The following is a 19,885-nucleotide window of genomic DNA, read 5'->3' on the forward strand; positions in this document are numbered from 1 at the left end:
GTGCTGCAGGTTTTTGTTCCAACCGATCCAGCACAGACAGTTGAACTAATGTGATTTCTGATGAAACAAGAAGCACCTGACTGCAATCCACTGATTGCACTTCTAAAATACCAGATTGGTGGAAAGGTTTCTTATGGGTTGGAATGAAAACCTGCACCCACTGCGGCCCTCTGTGGAATCAATTGCCCTCGTCTGCACTAGGCTACGGGTGGCCAAATCTGGTCGTCGAGAGCGCCTATCCAGTCTGTTTTCCATATTTTCCTCCACCAACACACCTGAAGGGAGAGGATGGCGCCTCACAGCTCTGGGGTTCTGGGTTCAAATCCTGGTCATGTCCACCTATGTGGAGTTTGCATGTTCTCCCCGAGCCTGCGTGGGTTTCCTCCAGGTACTCCGGTTTCCTCCCACATTCCAAAAAAATGCATGGTAGGCTCATTGGACACTCTAAATTGCCCCTTGGTATTAGTGTGCGTGTGCATGGTTGTCCATCTCCTTGTGCCGTGCGATTGGCTGGCCACCAATTCAAGGTGTCCCTCGCCTCTGGCCCGGAGTCAGCTGGGATAGGTTCCAGCATCCCCCGCGACCCTAATGAAGATCAAGCGGTTCAGAAAATGATTTATTTGTCTGTTTGCTTGTTGTTGTTATGTGCACATTTTGTGGTGAAAGCTTTAATTTGCATTATGCCTGTATAATGACAATAAAAGCATTCAATTCTAAAAAAATATTTTTAAAAAATGATTTATTAAGCCATAAAATACAAGACATTCAGACATTCTGTATTGGGGTGGAATTGCGACTACGTAGGTGAGGGAGAAAAACGTCTGGTAAATATATAAACAAAACATTGCAACTTAAATTTTTCATGATACCCACATGAAGAAAAACAAAAACTACAATACCATGACAAACAAAGATACACAAATCAGGAATTCACCACTGGAGTGCCTCTGTCATAGCTACTATCCCGCCAATAGCTAAAGGCAATTTATAGTGTTCAAGCAGCCTACCATGCATGTGTTTGGGATGTGGGAGGAAACCGGAGTACCCAGAGAAAACCCGCACAAGCCCGGGGAGAACATGAAAACTTCACAGAACGCGGACACACCTCGGATCGTACCCTCGATCACAGAAGTGGGAGGCCGATGCACTCACAACTAGGGCACTGGGCCGACATTAGAATCACTCGGCTCTCCATGATATTGTCTCTGTTTCCATAGATTTCCAACAATGATTCCTAATAGTAGTATAAGTCCCAGGTTTCTGTTTGATACAAACTTCCTCCAGCAATCCTCTGGCTTGTTCATTTCCAGAGTATAAATCTAGAAATTTGAATGGTACAGAATAAAAATGAATAGTACAGACTCTATACATATACAGTAATACCTTGATATACGAGCAGTTTGAGATAAGAGTAATAACATCATGGGCATTGTCTTTCCTGTCGCAATTCCCTCGTCCTTTGCGTAATGTCTCTATGAGCACTGGGTGGGAAAAAAAAAACAGTGGAAAAAAAAATGCAGCACTACATTTTTTTCAGTGTTTTTTTTTCCCCCCAAGACAAAAGCAAACAACCCTCGATTGGTTTCTTTTAAAAATTGCAGCTTAAAGTCAAAGTGGAGGTGGGGGAAATAGAGCCAATCCGGGAGAACAATGATAAAAAAATGTAAAAACAAAATTAGAATTAAGTTTAGTGTACGGTTAGATTAGACTTAGTTTTGAGAATCTGTATAATAATCAAAGTCCATTTAAATTTGTTTCTGTTATGTTACAAGCGCGTTGCCGTGCAAAAAGTCCCTTCCCCCTCCGCAAAATCCTTCTAATTCGAGTACTATTAAACATCATAACCACTAGTTATTTGTTACTCTGTGATTAGATGGCGAATTAGAACAGATAAAATGTATTCCCATTTCAATACCCTGTTTTTTGTGTTTTTTTTCAGTGTTGGAACAAATTAATTTCTATTTAGTTCATTTCTATGGGAAACGTTGGTTTGAGATACAAGTAAATCGACAAACGAGCTCAGTCCTGGAATGCATTAAGCTCGTATCTCAAGGTACCACTGTACCTGGGTTCATGCAAAAATTGACTTGACTGATAAATAATGTGCTTACTTGGCGCGCTAGGTGAAGGGCGACGGCGGTGAGGGCGGCGTAATACGGAAGAGTCTGCTCGTTGGAGAGTCCGACCGCAACCAGACCACCAACGGAAGCTGCCGCGAAGCCCGTCAACCAAAGTTTGGTGTACTCCCCAAACCTCAGCGCCGTCGACTTGACGCCTATCTTGATGTCGTCCTCCTTATCCTAAACCGCACAAACACAAATGCTGTCTGGTTTTTATATTCCCTCCAAGCACTTTAATTTCATCTTTTCATTTGCTCATTCTGTTAGATTTTCTGTCTCCGTTGCCATTATTTGCAAAAATAATACTTTTAGTTTGATGTTCATTCAACCCAAACACACACCTGATGTGCATAAATGGTATCGTAGATGAGCGTCCACATGACCCCGGAGAAGTAAAGGGGGAGACACACAGACCAATCGCAGGCCCCCTTGACAGCGGCCCAGCCCAGTAGTGTCCCCCAGTTGATGACCAGACCTCCATACCAAACAAGCAACAACGTAAGAATGATTAAAAATATAAAAATATGTGTGAGGTAAAAATACTCACCGAGTACCAACTGCGGCCAGTAAGTAAACCTCTTCATCAGTGGATATGTGAACACGAGAGGCAAAGATGCGGCACCTAAAGCAATGCTATAAAAAAAAAAAAAGTAAAAAAAGACATAACTAGCTGAAAAAAAGTTAATATTACAATTATTGTCATAGTGATTGAAATGATTGAAACTAAAAAAGAAAATGTGTATTTGTGTCTTCTAAAGGAGAGCACAACTATAACTGTTTGTCATATTTTTTTTTGTTGCAATGGCTAATTGACATTTTCATTTAACTGGATAGTGAAAGATGATTTGGGAAATGTTTAAATGGGTCCAATTATTCATCGAGGAAAAACAGAAGATAAGTAAGTGTCATGTGATTGACTGACATTGCAAGGCACTTTGGCTATTACCTACCTACAGCATCATTACGCTATTGAGGTAGAAGGAATCATTAAAAACGACGACTCCTTGGAAAATCCAATTTGACTGGAGGTTTGACAGCGAAAAGGATTGCGCATCTATTGCCGTCAATGGCATACCACTTAAAAGTACATTTTCAAAACCTGATCTTGTTATTTTTTGTTTTTATTCAATTCTGATCTTCTCTTTAACAAATGAAAATGGAAGATTTTTCAAATTGGCTTTCGCAACCTGGGATTTTTATCAAAGCGGTCCTTTTATTATCTAGACACGAGTAAATATTTGAAGTAAACAGTTCGTAAGCAGGGCGGCCCCTTGGAGTGAGTGGTTAGAGCATCGGCTTCACAGCTCAGGGGTCTTTGGTTCAAATTCAGGTCACGTCCATTTGTCTGGAGTTTGCATGTTCTCCCCGGGCCTGCGTGGGTTTCCTCCCACATTCCAAAAACATGCATGGTAGGCTGATTGGACACTCTAAATGGCCCCTGGGTATGAGTGTGTGAGGTTGTCTGTCTCCTTGTGCCCTGTGATTGGCTGGCCACCGATTCAGAGTGTCCCCGCCCCTGGCCCGGAGTCAGTTGGGATAGGCTCCATCGAGCCAAATGAGGATAAAGTGGTTCAGAAAATGAGTTGAGTTCTTAAGCAGTATATTTGGATTTGTTTGTAGTTGGAGCTGAATATAATTGAACTACAATTGATTAATTCATTCATTCATTTTCAAAATGTTCTCACAAGGGTTGCGGGGGTGCTGGAGACTATCCCGGCTGACTTTGGGCACCAGGCGGGTGACACCCTGCATGGTGGACAGCCAATCACAGACCACGAGGAGACCGACAACCATTCACGCTCACCATCATACCTTGGGGCAACATAGAGTCCCCCATAGGCTGTTCAACCAGCCTACCATGCATGTTTTTGGAATGTGGGAAGAAACCAGATTACCCAGAGAAAACCCAGGCATGCCCGGGGAGAACATGTAAACCCCACACAGGAGGACGGATCTGGGATCGAACCCAGGACCCTAAAATTGTGAGCCCGACACACTAACCACTAGCCTGCCGGGCTGCACCACCATTGAGAGTTTAAAACCAAAAGGTCTTTTGACACAATCTGTTGCGTATTACAACATACTATGCGTAACACCCTTTAAGAACAATGTTGAATGGCAAAGGTGTGGTTATTGTGAGAAATACCTGTAGTAGTTAAGACAGAGGAGCACCCCAAGGGCGAGCGAAAGCTGACCTCCAAGGAAGACCAAGGCTTGAGAACGGGAAACGTCCCCACAAGCGATGGGCCGCGTGGCCGTCCTACTCACCTGGACAATAAAAATCATCAGAAAAGTGCACTGTCATCCAAAAAAGGGCTAACATCCCGCCCGGTACCTTTCGGTCAAAGTTTTTGTCCCACATGTCGTTGATGGTGCAGCCGGCCCCTCGCATCAAAACAGCGCCCGTAGCGAAGAGGGTTAGCATTCCTATGTCCGGAAGGGAGCCCGGCTCGGCGGCAAGCGCGATGCTCCACGTACACGGGAGGTACAGCAGCCATGTGCCTGTCAAAAAAACGGATACAAAATTCAATAGAAAGTGACCTGAATATGGCTGAAATTCAACAAGATGTGAACCAAAATAAATTATTGCCCATTAAATAATCGCTTTTAGGCCTCCCAGTTCGAATGGATTTGACATCTACAGCCCTAAATGTCAGCGTTAAGGTGGGTGAAGTCTCAAAAATTTAGTAAATAACATGACAAAAACTGCCTATATTCCTCTTATTGGCTGCGAAGGGGACTTTTTCACCAGCAGAGAGCAGTGTTTCACCGAGATTTGTGTATAATGCATCAATTTTGCTTCAGTTTTTCCCAGTACAAAACGTTTTACCCGAATAAATACTGTAAGTACAACTAGCATTGTAATGAGACGCACCTATTGGTTTGTCCAGCCTCATTAAGCGTAGATATGGTCGTACAGGGGCAGAGGCTGCATCAATGATGGCTGCCACAGATGAGCCGAACTGTTTCCTCCCATGACTAACGTTGAAGGGGACGTTTCCGGAGATTCTGGTATGCACAAGGAAAGACGTGGACCGGGGCTTTTCCTCGCGGGGAAGAGTGAAGATGCCCGAGGAGCAAGCTGGGCTCCCGCTTAACCTTCTGAGAGCCATAAGCTTAGCCCAGCAGGTGGGTTTCATTGGCAGCATTGTGGTGATTATGGTCTTATTCAGTGTAGCAGCATGTGTGCACCTAGGATACATAAACATGTACAAAGAACAGCAAAAATCTGTTATCAGTTGTGTAAGAAATTTTGGAGATGAACCTTTGTGTCATGAAGTTTGACCTAACAATGGCAAGCATGTCTTTTGCTTTTCGCCAAATGATACATCAGTAGATACTAAGGTTGGCCTGATCACATCTTTGTGCGAGTCTTAAACCCCTCATTTTGAAGCTCTAGCTAAGCCCTGGCAATGTATTAACTCGACTGCCATAGACCACTATAGACATCCAATCAATTTCAAATGGGAGGTATGGCAGCGAATGGACATTCAGTCATTCATCTTCCATACTGCACATCCTCTAAATCAGGGGCCGGGAACCTTTTTCACAGAGAGAGCCATACACAATTCATATTTTCAATTGTCATTCATTGAGAGCCATATATATTTAGTAGAAGTAAAAATACATGAAAACGCGTGCATTTTTAGTCATTTCACTGCCGTTAAGGTAGAAAAAGTCCCAGAATTATGTTGACAAAATTGTTACCCTAATGCTAATCAATGGGATGCATGCAGAAAGGTTTAATTAAAAACTGGAGGATTAAAGCGACTCTAGACGTAGTGTCCAGATTTCAGCTCAGTTTAGCGGAGAGCCATAAGCACCCATCAAAAGAGCCACGTGTGGCTCCCGAGCCACAGGTTCCATTGTAATGTGGGAGGAAACATGCAAACTCCAAACAGGTGGACCGACCTAGATTTGAATCCAGGTCCCCCACTTTCAGGACGACGCGCTAACCACTCACCCGCCGGGCCACCCATCTTGTAAATCAATATTTTAAATACAAATAAACCCGATTCAACTGTAGGAAAGTTGTTGATGTCTTTATTTAGTTTGAGCGTCGTAAATGGTAATATGCCACCGATACCAAGCGGTCGATGTAAAAACAGTGAATTTTAAAACAACTCTGGTTCCTTTACAACACAAACAACAAATAAAAATACTCGCTTTCCCGCAAGTCGACTACTCTGCTTCCTTTTTATCTCTTCTTATGTCCGATGGCCTTTGTGATACATGTTAAGAAAGGGTGGAATTAGGACAAGGCAATTATCATTAAAGTCTACCTTCAACGTCGTAACTTGACATTTGCTTCAAAACAAACACAAAATCATGTTACTTCCTTGTTTGGTGGTCCGTCTTGAAAAGGGCCTCGGACGGAAACACGGTTACTCACCATGGAAATGTTCCTGACGCAAGAAGGCTGCCGGTCACTCAATTGAATGTATTTTTCCAAATATATTTCAAATTGTAAGTTGTGAACTTCACTGGTTGATGTCCACTCCATTTCAATTCAAGTAAATTGAATGTCTATCACCGTGAGTACCAGACTATGAGTTAAAAAAACTTCTTCGACTGGCCAATATGTACCATTTGACCAATTACAGTGGTACCTCGACATAGGAGCCCCCCGACATATGAACAATTCGAGATATGGGTAATTTTTTTTTAGCAAATAATTGTCTTGAAATGCGTTGCAAATTTCGAGATACGAGAAAGCCAGGTGCCAAGACATGAGAGGCTGTTTATGATTTTAGCGCACTGTCTTTTTTGCCCCATCTCTTTCGTGTATAACAGATTCAAGCACTGGGCGGAATGTTGAATTTTTTTCAGTGTTTTTTTTCCCCCCATCACTCAGCGCGAATGGTGTAGTGATCGCTAGTACGGGGAGTATAAATACTTCTCGTTGGCAAGTGGTCGTGCATTATCCTATTGTGAGGACATTAGTGTGCATCATTTTCGGAATATTTTGAAGGCAATACAGGGTAGAGGCGGGCAAACAGCCAATCCGTCCGGAAAAAGAAAGGTATAAAAATGTAAAACAAAATTAGAATTAAGTTTAGAGTAAGGTTAGATTAATTAACTTATTTTTGAGTGTCTGCATCGTAATCCAAGTTCATTCAAATTTGTTATGTTATGATTCACCAGTGAAAAAAGTATTTTTTGATTATTTTGTGCTTAGTATCAATTGTCATCATATGCCTTTTCATCGCATTTCCCTTCATTGCACCGGATTCCTTTGGACCCATTGTTTTTCCCTCAATACTGCACTGACTAACGCAACAACAAAAAAACCTGAAAAACTTAAATGCTCTGTCCAGTGCGCATAGATATCTTTAGACAAGGGAGATGCGGCGAGAAAGACAGTGTGCTGTTATCATAAGCAGCGTTTTGCATCTCGGGCACCTAGCTGCCTCGTATGCTCGGAATTTTACTCAAATGTATCTCAAATTTCTCATAATTTGAGGCACTCGTATGTTAAGTTATTACTGAAGCCCAATCCATTCGAACTCGGAGGGTGGCAGCAAATGATTGGACTTCTGTTGCCGTCAATGAGTTAATCAGATTCATAAAGCTGAAGAAAATCCCAAATCCGCCCAACAGTCGATCATTCTATTCTAGTATCACTGTCACTAACACGTGTCTGTTTTGTCTGTTTTTGTATTTCTCCCTCCCGCTGTCAGCCCCAGATGGTTTTGTATTGATGACGGCAAAAGACACGATATTTAATTGGACTAGGATTCACTTGATCCACTCAAGGGCCTTATTTAGCGGAATTATTAGTGTCAGAAACATGCGCACACATCAGTGGCGGGTCGTGCATTTCACACTTAGGCCTTCAGTAGTGCTGTGTGTGAATCAATCCAATCCTCGATAAGTATTTTATGGCTATAAAACATTTAATGCAGCTACAGCTGCAACACTTAAAAAAAGAATCAATCATAATAAAAAAAAATCTGTATTATTTAGGAAAATAGACATTTTACTCACCAAAAATCTCTTTATTTATACACATGTCGATCGGTGGCAAATAACAATCACTCCCAGAAATTTTATGTGAAGTTGCAGCTTCTTAACTTTATTTGTCTTCACTTGCTGTGCTCTTACCTGATATTGTATTGTAATTTTTTCCTGTTTTCCTGGCTGTAACAGGCTTGCTAGCTTCGGAGTTGACCACCCGTTCTTAATGATGTCCATTTTTTTTCTGGAAAAGTCCGTCTGAAAAATGGCTTTGTCAGCAAATCTGCGACCAAATCCCTTTGTTTTCCTCTTTCGGATATTGTGGGTGGAGTTTGCGATCTTTGGCTGGCTCACTTTGGCTTTGGTGTGCCTACTCTATCACTGGCAAATCATAGTTGGTGAAAGCAATGACGTTTCCCTACGCCAGCGAGAAGGCCTTGGTGTCACCAAATCGAATTCTGATTGGTTAAAGCAACAGTCTTAGCGACGCTTGTTTAATGCAGCAGAGCCTGCAGAACTGATTAGGAAGGCCTTGAGGCAGATTTTTGACCCTGACAACAAATAATGGCTGAAATGTGATTGGTTAAATGCTTCAGTATGAAAACACACATCTGGAAGCAGTGCAACCAGGGGGGAAACCAATGAAAGGAACCTAACAGACAATTTGGACTTATTTAATAAGTATTGATGGACAAAATATAATATATGTTTCAGATATTTCTTAGACCAGCAGAGAAGGCCTTGAAGACCCTGACGGCTCACCACTGGCACACATTAATTAAAACTTTATTTCAGTACCCCATGCATAGGGATAACAAGAAGTGCAATTATACAAAGAGCAACGTGAAATAAATTATAAAACCAAAAAGCATTGCATTTTGAATGAATAGCAAAGAATCTACAATAAATGATAACGCCTTTCAATCAAATGACGAAAAGATGTGAAAGGAACATCTACTCTTTGGATGAAATCACCTCCCTTCCAGCGACATAAACCTCCACTATGTTCCGATCATCGCCTGCACGACAGGAGCAAAATGTTTTACACTGGCAGACAAATGCAATTATCTGCCATTGTCATAAGTAGTCACTCACCCAAATTCAAGAACTTTTCCAGTAAAACCTGAAAGTAAATGTGGTTAGTTAACTCTCTTCTGAAAAAGACCATTTTAAAATCAAAGTATTTAAGCATGCAAATGGATCTTTTTTTTTTGAGCTGCTTTTTATTAAAATAATTTTCAAACACAAAAAAATGACACCAGTTAAAAGCGCAGCCATTCTGTGATGTAAATTATATCAACACACACACACTGATGGATTCCACCTCAGGTTCAGGTGATACGTTTACATTTACTGTCTGCCAGTGACAGTGATAGATGACTCGGAGTTGCTCTAAAAACATCTGATCTCATTTTCTGTACTGCTCTATCTTCACGAGGTTCGCGGAGGTGCCGGAGCCTATCCCAGCTGACTTCAGAGGTAGGGGACACCCTGAATCGGTGGCCAGCCAATCACAGGGCACAAGGAGACAAATAACCATTTACACCCACACTCATACCTAGGGGCAATTTAGAGTGTCCAATCAGCCTACCATGCATGTCTTTGGAATATGGGAGGTAACTGGAGTATCTGGAGAAAACCCACACAGGCACGGGGAGAATATGCAAACTCCAAACAGTTAGACAGATCTGGATTTGAATGCAGGACTCCCCAATTTATCAACAAATATGTGCATTATCACCAAAATTTGGGCTTGAAACAGAAATATGACAGTCAAAAAAAGGATTCTTATTTTGGAACTTGTGAAATATTAATGGTAAAAAAATATATATTCAAAAGGTAGCCGATATATCTGAAGTTTGCTAACCAAAAATGCCGATGAAAACGACATTTTTTCAGTGAAATTTTTGTATTTTAACAAGAAACATGAAATCAATGCACACGGATTACTTTCGCAGGGAAAAATAAATAAACAAATAAATCATGCCGCGAGTCAGACCTCTGCTCTTAAGCTTAAATGCTGCCAAATTGGACATTTTGACATACCTTTGGTTGTTCATGTTGGATTAGATCAATGGGTCCGCCGGGAACTGCAACATTCACCCTCAGTGAATCAAAGTCTTTGCCCACCTCAAAATTTCCTATTTGGTCATCTAAGGACAAAGCTAGAGACCAAAATATCATCTTCACATATCAAGATGTAGTCATTGGCGTGACTTTGTATAGTACCTTGGCTGCCCCCCAGCGTGGCCAGCCTGAATGCTTCCTCGAAGGTGAGCGTCTCGTGTTCAGGGTCCTGTATAGTCAAAATTTTGGATGTGTCCAAGGCTCTCCTCACGGCATCCAACATTGAGGCTGAATAGCCCCCTGCCACGTCTGCAGTGGGATGAAGCCCCGTCCCCCCGCACAAAAAATGCATGAAGATCAAGGTGATGAGGTGAAATGTAACTGCATTTTGCCAGATGCTCCTTTAAGTCTACTCGTACCTGTTCCGAGGCCCAGCTTCACTTTGTGGTTCAGCACTTTACGGACATTGAGGAACCCACTGCACAACCTTGGAGAATGAATTGTCATTCAGTAGGTGATTCACAGATAGTGTCGTACTACTGATATGGCACTAAATTGGTGACATCAGTATCGGGGGGTATATGGAAATAACGGAGAAAATGCTGCAGATTACCAGATTTACTCGCATATGAACCGCCTCCATGTATAAGCCGCATCCTTAAAATTGCCTTAAAATCGTTGAATTTTACAATTTCACATGTATAAGCCCTCCCCTGATTTACAATTTTCACCCCCATATTCATGGTTTTAATAGGGAGTACAAATGTGTCACTTTGAAGGGAAAATATTAAGAAAAATAATCGTATGTGGTAATTCTGATATACTGTATGAATCAATAACACATTAGTAGGGTCAATATCATAAGGAAATTAGTCATTCCTCCAGTAATGGTTGTTTTTTTACTGCAAAACAGAAAATAACCAATAAATAGTAAATATTAATTTGCTGACATTTACTGGTGGAAAAGAGTATAGCAACGCTGTAAGTCTTGTGCGCAACTTTTTAGATGAAGATTCACATGCTCATTGATGAATACGTAGTTTAATTTGCCTGTTGTTTCATTCAAAACAACCTCCATTGGCAGCCAATGGGCTGCTACTTAGAAAGCCAATTTTGTTTGCTTAGCTAACACAAAGTAAAGTGTTTTTAGAGGGGCGATCAGAAACACTTACGACAGGTTGGAGTTAGGACAGTGTGACAAAGAAGCTCCAGTATCTCGGAACAAGGTCAACTCTTCATCACTCAGATGGCAACCGTGCGCCATCACTGTCTGTCGAGCGACGATAAAAATGTCAAGAAAATGTGAGAACCCCAATGTTTGAATCCCCCTTGTGGAATTGTTCTTACCTTATTGGTAAGCAGATTGTGTTTGTGGTAGACATCAGTGTAGGAAGCAGAATCAGGGAACAGCTCCTTTACTATCTTTACTTCCTCAGTATTTTCACTGATATGACTCTGCAAATGAACACAGTGATCGTTTTAAGAAAGAGCAATGCAGAATTAGACTTTTTGATGTCCTAACTAAAGTTTTTGTTCGTCCCTGTGTTCATTAGTAAGATCAACTTACTATGTTATTGATTAGTATGTACTTAGAAGAAAACCAGGAAAGTGAAGGCTTATTTTTCAAGATTTCTGCAACTTTTCCCTGCTGAATTCGAGAGCTTTGGTTGCCACGACAGCTCACCTGAATATGCAGGTTGTTATTCTTGGCGAGTTGTCCCAGTTGTCCCAACAAGGCTCCAGAGCATGACAGGACAAAGCGAGGTGTCACCACGGGCTTCACCAGAGCATACTGACAACAACACAATGCTGCACTTGGTATTTGTCTTTGATTTATTTATTTAATTAGGATTTTCATCATCCAGACTCTTACCTTTTTCTCCAGAAGCTTAGTAATGAACCTTAAAGAGGAGAAAGAAATCATTTGGATTCTAAAAAGCTGCAAAATTAAAGTAAATGTTCTGATATATATATATATATATATATATATATATATATATATATATATATATATATATATATATATATATATATATATATATATATATAGATATAGATATAGATATAGATATAGATATAGATATAGATATAGATATAGATATAGATATATATATATATATATATATATATATATATATATATATATATATATATATATATATATATATATATATATATATATATATATATATATATATATATATATATATATATATATATATATATATATATATATATATATATATATATATATATATATATATATATATATATATATATATATATATTTATTTATTTATTTATTTATTTATATATATATGGAGAGAAAAAGAGAGAGAAGGACAGACGGGGGGGGGGGGGGGCTTTGCATGGCAACGCGCTCGTAAAACAACATAAACAAATTTAAATTAACTTGGATTATGATGCAGACACACTCAGAAATAAATTTAATCTAACCTAACACTAAACTTAATTCTAATTTGGTTTTACATTTTGATACCTTTCTTCTCCCGGGTAGGCTCTTTTTGCCCCGCCTCAACACTGACTTTCAGTCAATATCGAGAGTTGTTTCAATTTGTATTCCCTTCAAAATATTCCCCAAAAATGCATACCAATATCCTCACAACAGGATAATGCACGACCTCTTGCCAACGAGAAGTAGCAAATAGTATACAATCATTACGCTCTCATCTCGATCCGAAGTGTGGTGACAGCCATTTCTAACTGAGAAAAACTGCTGCTTATTAACTCATTCCTTTAATGTTGAACACATAAAGAGACTTGCTGCATCTATGCTTCATTTGGTAATGAGATGCGTCTCAGCTGCCCTCCCTTCAAATTCCGTGATGACTGACACCCTCCTCTTTTCCTCTGAGAGGTTGGCTCATTGAACAAGGTAGATTAATAGAGGTGGACTCCTTGAAAAGTAGATTTTGGGGCAGAATAGTATGAGCACCCCTGGTCTACTAAATAATGTCCATGTGGTTTTAAAATGGCAGCAGATAAATTAAGTGAACTATTTATTATAAAAAACAAAAGAAAAGACACATCTGTACATATATATAATTCAGCAAAACGCTTATTTGTCCATTTATATATTTATTTATATATTTTTCTATTTTATTGTATTTATTTATTTGTTACCTATTTATTCATGACTAAAATGTATTTTCCTGTGTCTTTTTTTCTCACCCTCTTGCTACTGTGACAATAAAATTTCCCAAATGAGGGATGAATAAAGTTATCTAATCTAATCTGAAAGAGAGATTACATAACCAATTTAAAATGGGTTATTATTGGCTGATGTATAAAATGAAATATTGCTTGTACCCACCGGCGTGTTTCCTCCATGGACTCTTGAACGGTCTCTTTGTAATATTTTACCGAATTGTTCCTGTCCATACACACTTTACCAACCAAGGCTCGCTGTCCCAAATTGTCTAGGAGGCAAAAAAAAACACAATTCCACAGAAAATTCTCGAATAATAAACTTGAATCTTTTTTAAATTAATTAAAATACAACTGAACCGTACTTGATTAATCAACTGGAGTGGTTTAAAGGTTCGATAACCATTTGCTTGCATATCACACATTTCTAGAGCCATTGAGGAAATGCATTCCTACCTGCAATGTGGCCGAGCAGGAGAGATGAGTCTGTATGTATTGTGGCAAAATAACAAGCGGTGGTTGTTCCATTTCTCAGAGTTCTCCTCTGTGATAAACACGGATCCAATTACAGGATTAAGACATTGGTTTCTTCAGGTGATTATATATTGTTCAAGCAGCAAAAAGGTCTCATATTTCTCCAACGAGTGGTTACCACATCGGCCTCACAGTTCTTGGCTCGTAAATTTGATCCCAGGTCAGTTCTCACTACGTGTAGTTTGCATGTTCTACCTTTGCTTGCGTGGGTTTTTTCCAGGTACCCCAGTTTCCTCCCACATTCCGAAATGTTCCTAGGTATGAGTTTGGGTGTGAATTGTTATCCGCCTCCTTTTGCCCTGCAATTGGCTGTCCACCAAATCATGGCGTCCCTCAGCTGGAGCTCATAGATAGCTGTCATAGGCTCCAGCACTCCCTGCAACTCTTGTGAAAATAAGTGGGTCAGAAAATGAATGATTGAATGAAATATGGTACAACTTGGATTGCTTTTATTGTCGTCAGGGTTACTAGCATTTGTTATCGAAAGTCTCTGAACTCATGCAATTGACAGTGATAATCATTCTAAACATTTTCGCTGGGGTAGGCCATTAAACTTTTGTTCTGCCATCAATTGAACTGAAAGATGTGCGAGAAGAACATGCAAACTCCACACAAATGGACGTGACCTGGATTTGAACCCAGGATCTCAGAGCTGTAAAGCCACCAACACGCTAACCACTTGCTCCACCGGGCCACCTAGGAATTGTTTTATGCACACTGTCGTCGCTTCAATTTCACAGATATTCTACTCCACAGGTGTCAAAGTGGCGGCCAAGGGGCCAAATCTGGCCCGCCCCATCATTTTGTGTGGCCCAGGAAAGTCAATCATGAGTGCTGACTTTCTGTTTTAGTAGTGTTTTAGAGTATTGATGTATATTACATTTCCTGATTTCCCCCCTTTTGAATCAATAATTGTCATTTTTTAGATCTATAAAAAAACAGAATATTCAAGGATTATAATCCAGTTCTTATAATCCAATTGAAATTATAATATTTTGATTTTTTTTAAATAAATGGATTAAAACAATTGGATTCAAATCCCTGAATATTCAGTTTTTTATAGTTCTAAAACAATGTTTATTTTAGCTTATATATATATATATATTTTATAAAAAAAAATATCGAAAATGGTCTGGCCCAGATTAAATGGCATTGTTAATGCGGTCCGCGAACCAACCCGAGTCTGACACCCTTGATCGAGACCAGGGCTGGACAAACTTTTTGGCCCGGGGGCCACGTTGACTTTAAAAATTTGACAGATGGGCCGGGTCAGCAATAGATATGATACTGCATCCGTTGACAGTACTTATGAAACGTAAACAGAAAAAAAGGACTCAAGTATTAACATACTCATCACTTATCATTAAAGTAAAAAGCATAAAGTACAAAGTAAAGGTAAAAGGAATGTATTAATAAATATTAAAATTTAATTTAAAAAAAGATAGAGGGGCTGTAAAACACAAAAAAACAATAAGAGTGGACAGTGCCACTGCCACTGGCTTCCGCGTGACGGCGCCATCTTGGGGAAAAAAATAATGATAATAAATAATTTGGACAACATCGGCGGGCTGGATTAAAAGGCCTAGTGGGCTGGATGTGGCCCGCGGGCCGTAGTTTGTCCATGTCTGATCTAGACCATATAATGCATAATAAAAAAAAAAACGCAAAGTAGGATAACCGTTGTATCTACATGCCTTACATATTTTCACACCTGTATAATGTCAAAAAGTGTACATATTAAACATTACAGTTATATGCATATGAAACCACTATAATGTATTCATATTTAAACATCTACTTAATTTTTTTAAAAAAGATAATGAAAGACAAACGATGAAGATCAAGTGAAAAATATGAAAATGAAGATTTACTGCGTAGATTATTGAGAGATTTATTCCAAGTCAAGTAATGCCTTTTTGTCAGATTGGATTTTTCAATGTATATAGTGAAGGAGAATTATGATTGCTGTTTTTTTTGTAAAAATATGGTTTTGTAGAAGCACATGCCACTTGTCTCTTCTTCCTTACTCTACAATTTCATCATTTCCACAAGATTCTCATCAGTTTGGGGAGTTGAGTGTCTCGCGAGGCGAGCACAACTCCATCATCATTTCTGAGAAGCCAATTTAGAGTATTCAACCGGGCTACCATGTATTTTTTGGATGTGGCGCAGAGTACCCATAGAAAACCCACGCATGTGTGGAGAGAACATGTAGACAACACAAAAAAGGTTGCAATCCATGGGGATTGAACTCTCGGTCTCAGAATAACCCGCGCACAAACCACTCAGTCACCGTGCCCCTCCCATTTGAGCCAATGCATTTTTTTTTTAAATCATAACTGTCTCAGTTTTGCAGGCCATTTTTAAAAGATTATTTGATCAATGTCAAGCAACTTCTTTTTACTCAGTGTTTTTTTTAACCTTTTCATGCATAAAATGTTTTTTTCTTACTAGTGTGTACTTCTGTTTATTTCTATTTTGACTTTCATTAACTCACCACGACTCGAGTGTAGACGTCCTGAGCAAAAGAGAGGTCTTTAAAGCGGGATTCCACTGGAAAGGTGTATTTGTTGAGCCAATCAAGAAGTGGCATATCCAGGGCCGTACCAGCATAGCTGTACTGCGGGGCATGAATATGGGTGTCCACCATTCCTGGCATGAAGAATTCACTACAAAGAAGAGTTTTGTAAATTATTTTAGGTAGACTTCCAAGAAACTGACTGTAGTGTCTACTTTGGCACACTGACTGTTTGTCCAGTTGCGTTATTGCTGTTGGACTGAATGCAAACTCAAGAGCGAGTCGATTAAGGTCTTTGCCTTCTCCAATGAAGATGATCTGATGATAGCAGGCAAAATAAATATTAATCATTTACTCAGTTCATTGAAAATTACAATTTAAAAAATGACTCCCTAGCTTTCAATACAATAATCCCTACAAAGATCACAGGGCCTGTCCAAACCAACTACAGACAGCAGGCAGAGAAAACCTTGGATTGGTTGCCAGCCAATCACAGTGCGCAATGAAATAGCCAACCACTCCCAATCACACCGTCACCAAGTGGACATTGAACCTAGACTGCTCACACTGAAGTCAGGCAGAAGAACCACTGCACTATTGGGTGGCAATGCAAATACACAAACAACAAATTTGTTGAAATCAGTTTTTAACAGAAATGGACAAGGTGCCTCTTATTAATTTGCACACAACTGTGACAGTAGCCACATAATTTGTCAAAGCAGTTTAGTGTTCAAAATTGTAGTCATGGGGCGGCCCAGTGCCACGAGTGGTTCGTGTGTCGGCCTCACAGCTCTGGGGTCCTGGGTTCAAATCTAGGTCACGTCCACGTGTGTGGAGTTTACATGGTCCCCCCTTTTGGCCTGCATGGATTTCTTCCAGGTACCTTGGTTTCCTTCTACATTCCAAAAACATGCACGGTAGGCTGATTGGACACTCTAAAATGCCCCTAGGTATGGGTTCAAGTGTGCATGATTGTCTGTCTCCCAGTGCCCTGCGATCGGCTGGCCACCGATTCAGGATGTCCCCCGCCTTTGGCCTGGAATCAGTTGGGATAGGCTCCAGCATACCCCGCGACCCAAATGAGGATAAAGCGGTTCAGAAAATGAGATGCGATGAGAAAAAAAATTTTTCAAGATAATTATTGTTAACACAGCTTTCATTTGAACTGATATGGACTTTAACATAAGTATTCTTTTACGTAAGTATCCTAAGGCTGTCTTGGTTTAACTTTGGGCAACCTAACATTTCAAGTTAGCCCAACAGATCAAGTTCAACAAGAATATTCTTGCCACAAAACGTGATGATTCAATTTACCATAACTCATAAGAGCTGCAAATACACAAAGTAAGTCTTCTTCACTATATACTCTTGATCAAAAGTGTTGAGACTTGTTCTAATTCAACTGAATCATGCAATCCTTGGAGCTGTAATCACTGAAATTATTTGTTTTAATGTAGTTCATTTATTCATCTTCCACCCTTGAAAGGGTGACGGGGATTGCTGCAGCTTAACCCACCTGTCTTCGGGTGAAAGGCAGACTACAACCTAGAGAGGTCGCCTGTCAGAGAGACAGACGACCACTCACTTTCACAATTACACTGCCACCGAGTGGGAATTGAATCCAGACTGCCCGCACCAAAGTCAGGCAGAAGAATCAGTTTACTATCGGGTGAATTTAACGTAGTTCATTTAGATTTTATTCACATTGTGTGAATTCGTAAATGTATTTATAGTGAATGATATTCTATCTATCTATACATATCCATATATATATATATATAAATATATATATATATTTATATATATATATATATATATATATATATATATATATATATATATATATATATATATATATATATATATATATATATATATATATATATATATATATATATATATATATATATATATATATATATATATATATATATATATATATATATATATATATATATATATATATATATATATATATATATATATATATATATATATATATATATATATATATATATATATATAAAATAAGGGTCAAGATATAAAAAAAGAACCCAGCATTAATAATGCATTAAATAATACCAATTGTATAATTAACAATAAATATATGTCATACTTTTAAAATCTACTACATATTTGGGTTGCATTTATTATTAATAAGAATACAATTTTGCCCCTACTTCTCCTAGTAATAATACAACCTTTCCGTCGGGTCCGACTCCGAGCAGCGCATCTTCCTGGACTCGAACGGCTTCTTCCGGGGTGGCATGAATCAAAGTCCCCCTAAAGACGCGTTTCCTCAGGGTGCTTCTGTGCGCGTCAGCCATGGCTCCTCCGCTGCCTTGCGTCAGTGACGCGCACCTGCAGCTCACTGCGGGTGAGTCGCGCGTCCGAGAGGTTGGTCGCACCTGACAAAGGAGGAGGTGCCTAACCAAGCGAAAGGGCGTGGCCACGCTTGAAAAAGCTCTCTTTGACAAATTTCAACTTGCTCCGAGAATGTAGTCAATAAATGGCACAAACCATTATATAATGATGAAAAATAGGATTTTCTTAAAAAACAGACAAAAACACACACACATGTGTGTATGTATATATATATATATATATTTATATATTTATATATTTATATATTTATATATATATATATATATATATATATATATATATATATATATATATATATATATATATATATATATATATATATATATATATATATATATATATATATATATATATATATATATATATATATATATATATATATATATATATATATATATATATATATATATATATATATATATATATATATATATATATATATATATATATATATATATATATATATATATATATATATATAGTGTAGTGTTGCCCTTACTTTTTGTGATGCGCAAAATAATTATGAATTAATAATTATGAATGTTCCATTTTGACCCTAATGAGGATAGAGCAGTTCAGAAAATGAAATGAGATAATTTCCTTGCACTTTTGATATGAGCAATAGTATCTGTGCGAAGCTGTTTAAAATATGTTGACCAACTTTTTTCTTCTTTTTTTAGTGTACTTGTCACACACCATTAAAAATGGACCCAGGGATGGACTTTGGACACGCCTCCCTTAAGGAAAATAATTACTCAAGCAGTGCCAGCATTTTAGTGAACGCATCCAGAAGTATAGACTTTATTCACACGATTGAGACACCTTACTTCACGCTGTCTTGAGCACATGATCATCCTGTGATCTCACTCTGAAGGGAGTGAGGTTACTTCAGGCCATGAATGGGTTGCTCGCAGAACTTTAATATTGCTGTGAAATGCTGATTGTTTCATTTTCACTCTATGAAACACTTGACCACAGTGGTGTCATCGGCAAACAGGAATAAAACCATGAGTGCGAGTGGATAATTGAGAAGTTATTATATATGTCCAGTATTTAATTGTAGTTTTGCACGCACCGCAATTAGCACATTAGAACAGGATTTCTCTCATCTCATCCCTCATTTTCTGGGCCACTT

At 38.9% G+C, this 19,885-nt stretch overlaps 3 protein-coding genes across 3 annotated transcripts in view; all 3 read right to left on the reverse strand.

The window, feature by feature from the left end:
- Positions 1-396, reverse strand: part of LOC144195403 (LIM/homeobox protein Lhx6-like) — a 9,777-nt gene extending 9,381 nt beyond the window's left edge. The window contains exon 1 of the mRNA XM_077715017.1: positions 1-396. This exon is cut by the window's left edge and continues 926 nt beyond it. The gene's annotated coding sequence lies outside the window, so the exon portion shown is untranslated.
- Positions 397-431: 35 nt separating this feature from the next.
- On the reverse strand, positions 432-6,488 carry coq2 (coenzyme Q2 4-hydroxybenzoate polyprenyltransferase). The gene is made up of 8 exons (XM_077715120.1): positions 6,404-6,488; positions 4,996-5,312; positions 4,456-4,622; positions 4,267-4,388; positions 2,668-2,753; positions 2,462-2,595; positions 2,112-2,300; positions 432-1,319 (listed from the first exon to the last, which is right to left on the reverse strand). The coding sequence occupies exons 2-8, from the start codon at positions 5,267-5,269 to the stop codon at positions 1,155-1,157; spliced, it is 1,137 nt and encodes a 378-aa protein (XP_077571246.1). The 5' UTR covers positions 5,270-5,312; positions 6,404-6,488; the 3' UTR covers positions 432-1,154.
- A 2,248-nt stretch (positions 6,489-8,736) lies between these two features.
- gda (guanine deaminase) lies at positions 8,737-18,761 on the reverse strand. Its single transcript, XM_077716070.1, has 14 exons — positions 18,567-18,761; positions 16,595-16,683; positions 16,345-16,516; positions 13,770-13,857; positions 13,480-13,585; positions 12,019-12,046; positions 11,830-11,937; positions 11,493-11,600; positions 11,318-11,415; positions 10,565-10,632; positions 10,308-10,454; positions 10,125-10,243; positions 9,174-9,201; positions 8,737-9,097 (listed from the first exon to the last, which is right to left on the reverse strand). Exons 1-14 carry the CDS (start codon positions 18,690-18,692, stop codon positions 9,033-9,035), a joined length of 1,350 nt encoding a protein of 449 aa, XP_077572196.1. The 5' UTR covers positions 18,693-18,761; the 3' UTR covers positions 8,737-9,032.
- Positions 18,762-19,885: the final 1,124 nt, after the last annotated feature.

Source organism: Stigmatopora nigra, chromosome 4 (assembly GCF_051989575.1).
Source record: "Stigmatopora nigra isolate UIUO_SnigA chromosome 4, RoL_Snig_1.1, whole genome shotgun sequence".
NCBI classification, from domain to species: domain Eukaryota; kingdom Metazoa; phylum Chordata; class Actinopteri; order Syngnathiformes; family Syngnathidae; genus Stigmatopora; species Stigmatopora nigra.

What these genes read in the sequence shown, in the direction of transcription:
- coq2 (XM_077715120.1), bottom strand. Translation starts at nt 5,269, where the DNA reads ATGCTGCCAATGAAACCCACCTGCTGGGCTAAGCTTATGGCTCTCAGA. An exon ending in ACAAAAACTTTGACCGAAAG is followed by an intron (nt 4,389 to 4,455) that starts GTACCGGGCGGG and finishes TTTATTGTCCAG; the next exon opens with GTGAGTAGGACGGCCACGCG. An exon ending in CTGGCCGCAGTTGGTACTCG is followed by an intron (nt 2,596 to 2,667) that starts GTGAGTATTTTT and finishes TTTGGTATGGAG; the next exon opens with GTCTGGTCATCAACTGGGGG.
- gda (XM_077716070.1), bottom strand. Translation starts at nt 18,692, where the DNA reads ATGGCTGACGCGCACAGAAGCACCCTGAGGAAACGCGTCTTTAGGGGG. An exon ending in CCTGCTCGGCCACATTGCAG is followed by an intron (nt 13,586 to 13,769) that starts GTAGGAATGCAT and finishes TTTGCCTCCTAG; the next exon opens with ACAATTTGGGACAGCGAGCC. An exon ending in CTAAGCTTCTGGAGAAAAAG is followed by an intron (nt 11,938 to 12,018) that starts GTAAGAGTCTGG and finishes TGTTGTTGTCAG; the next exon opens with TATGCTCTGGTGAAGCCCGT.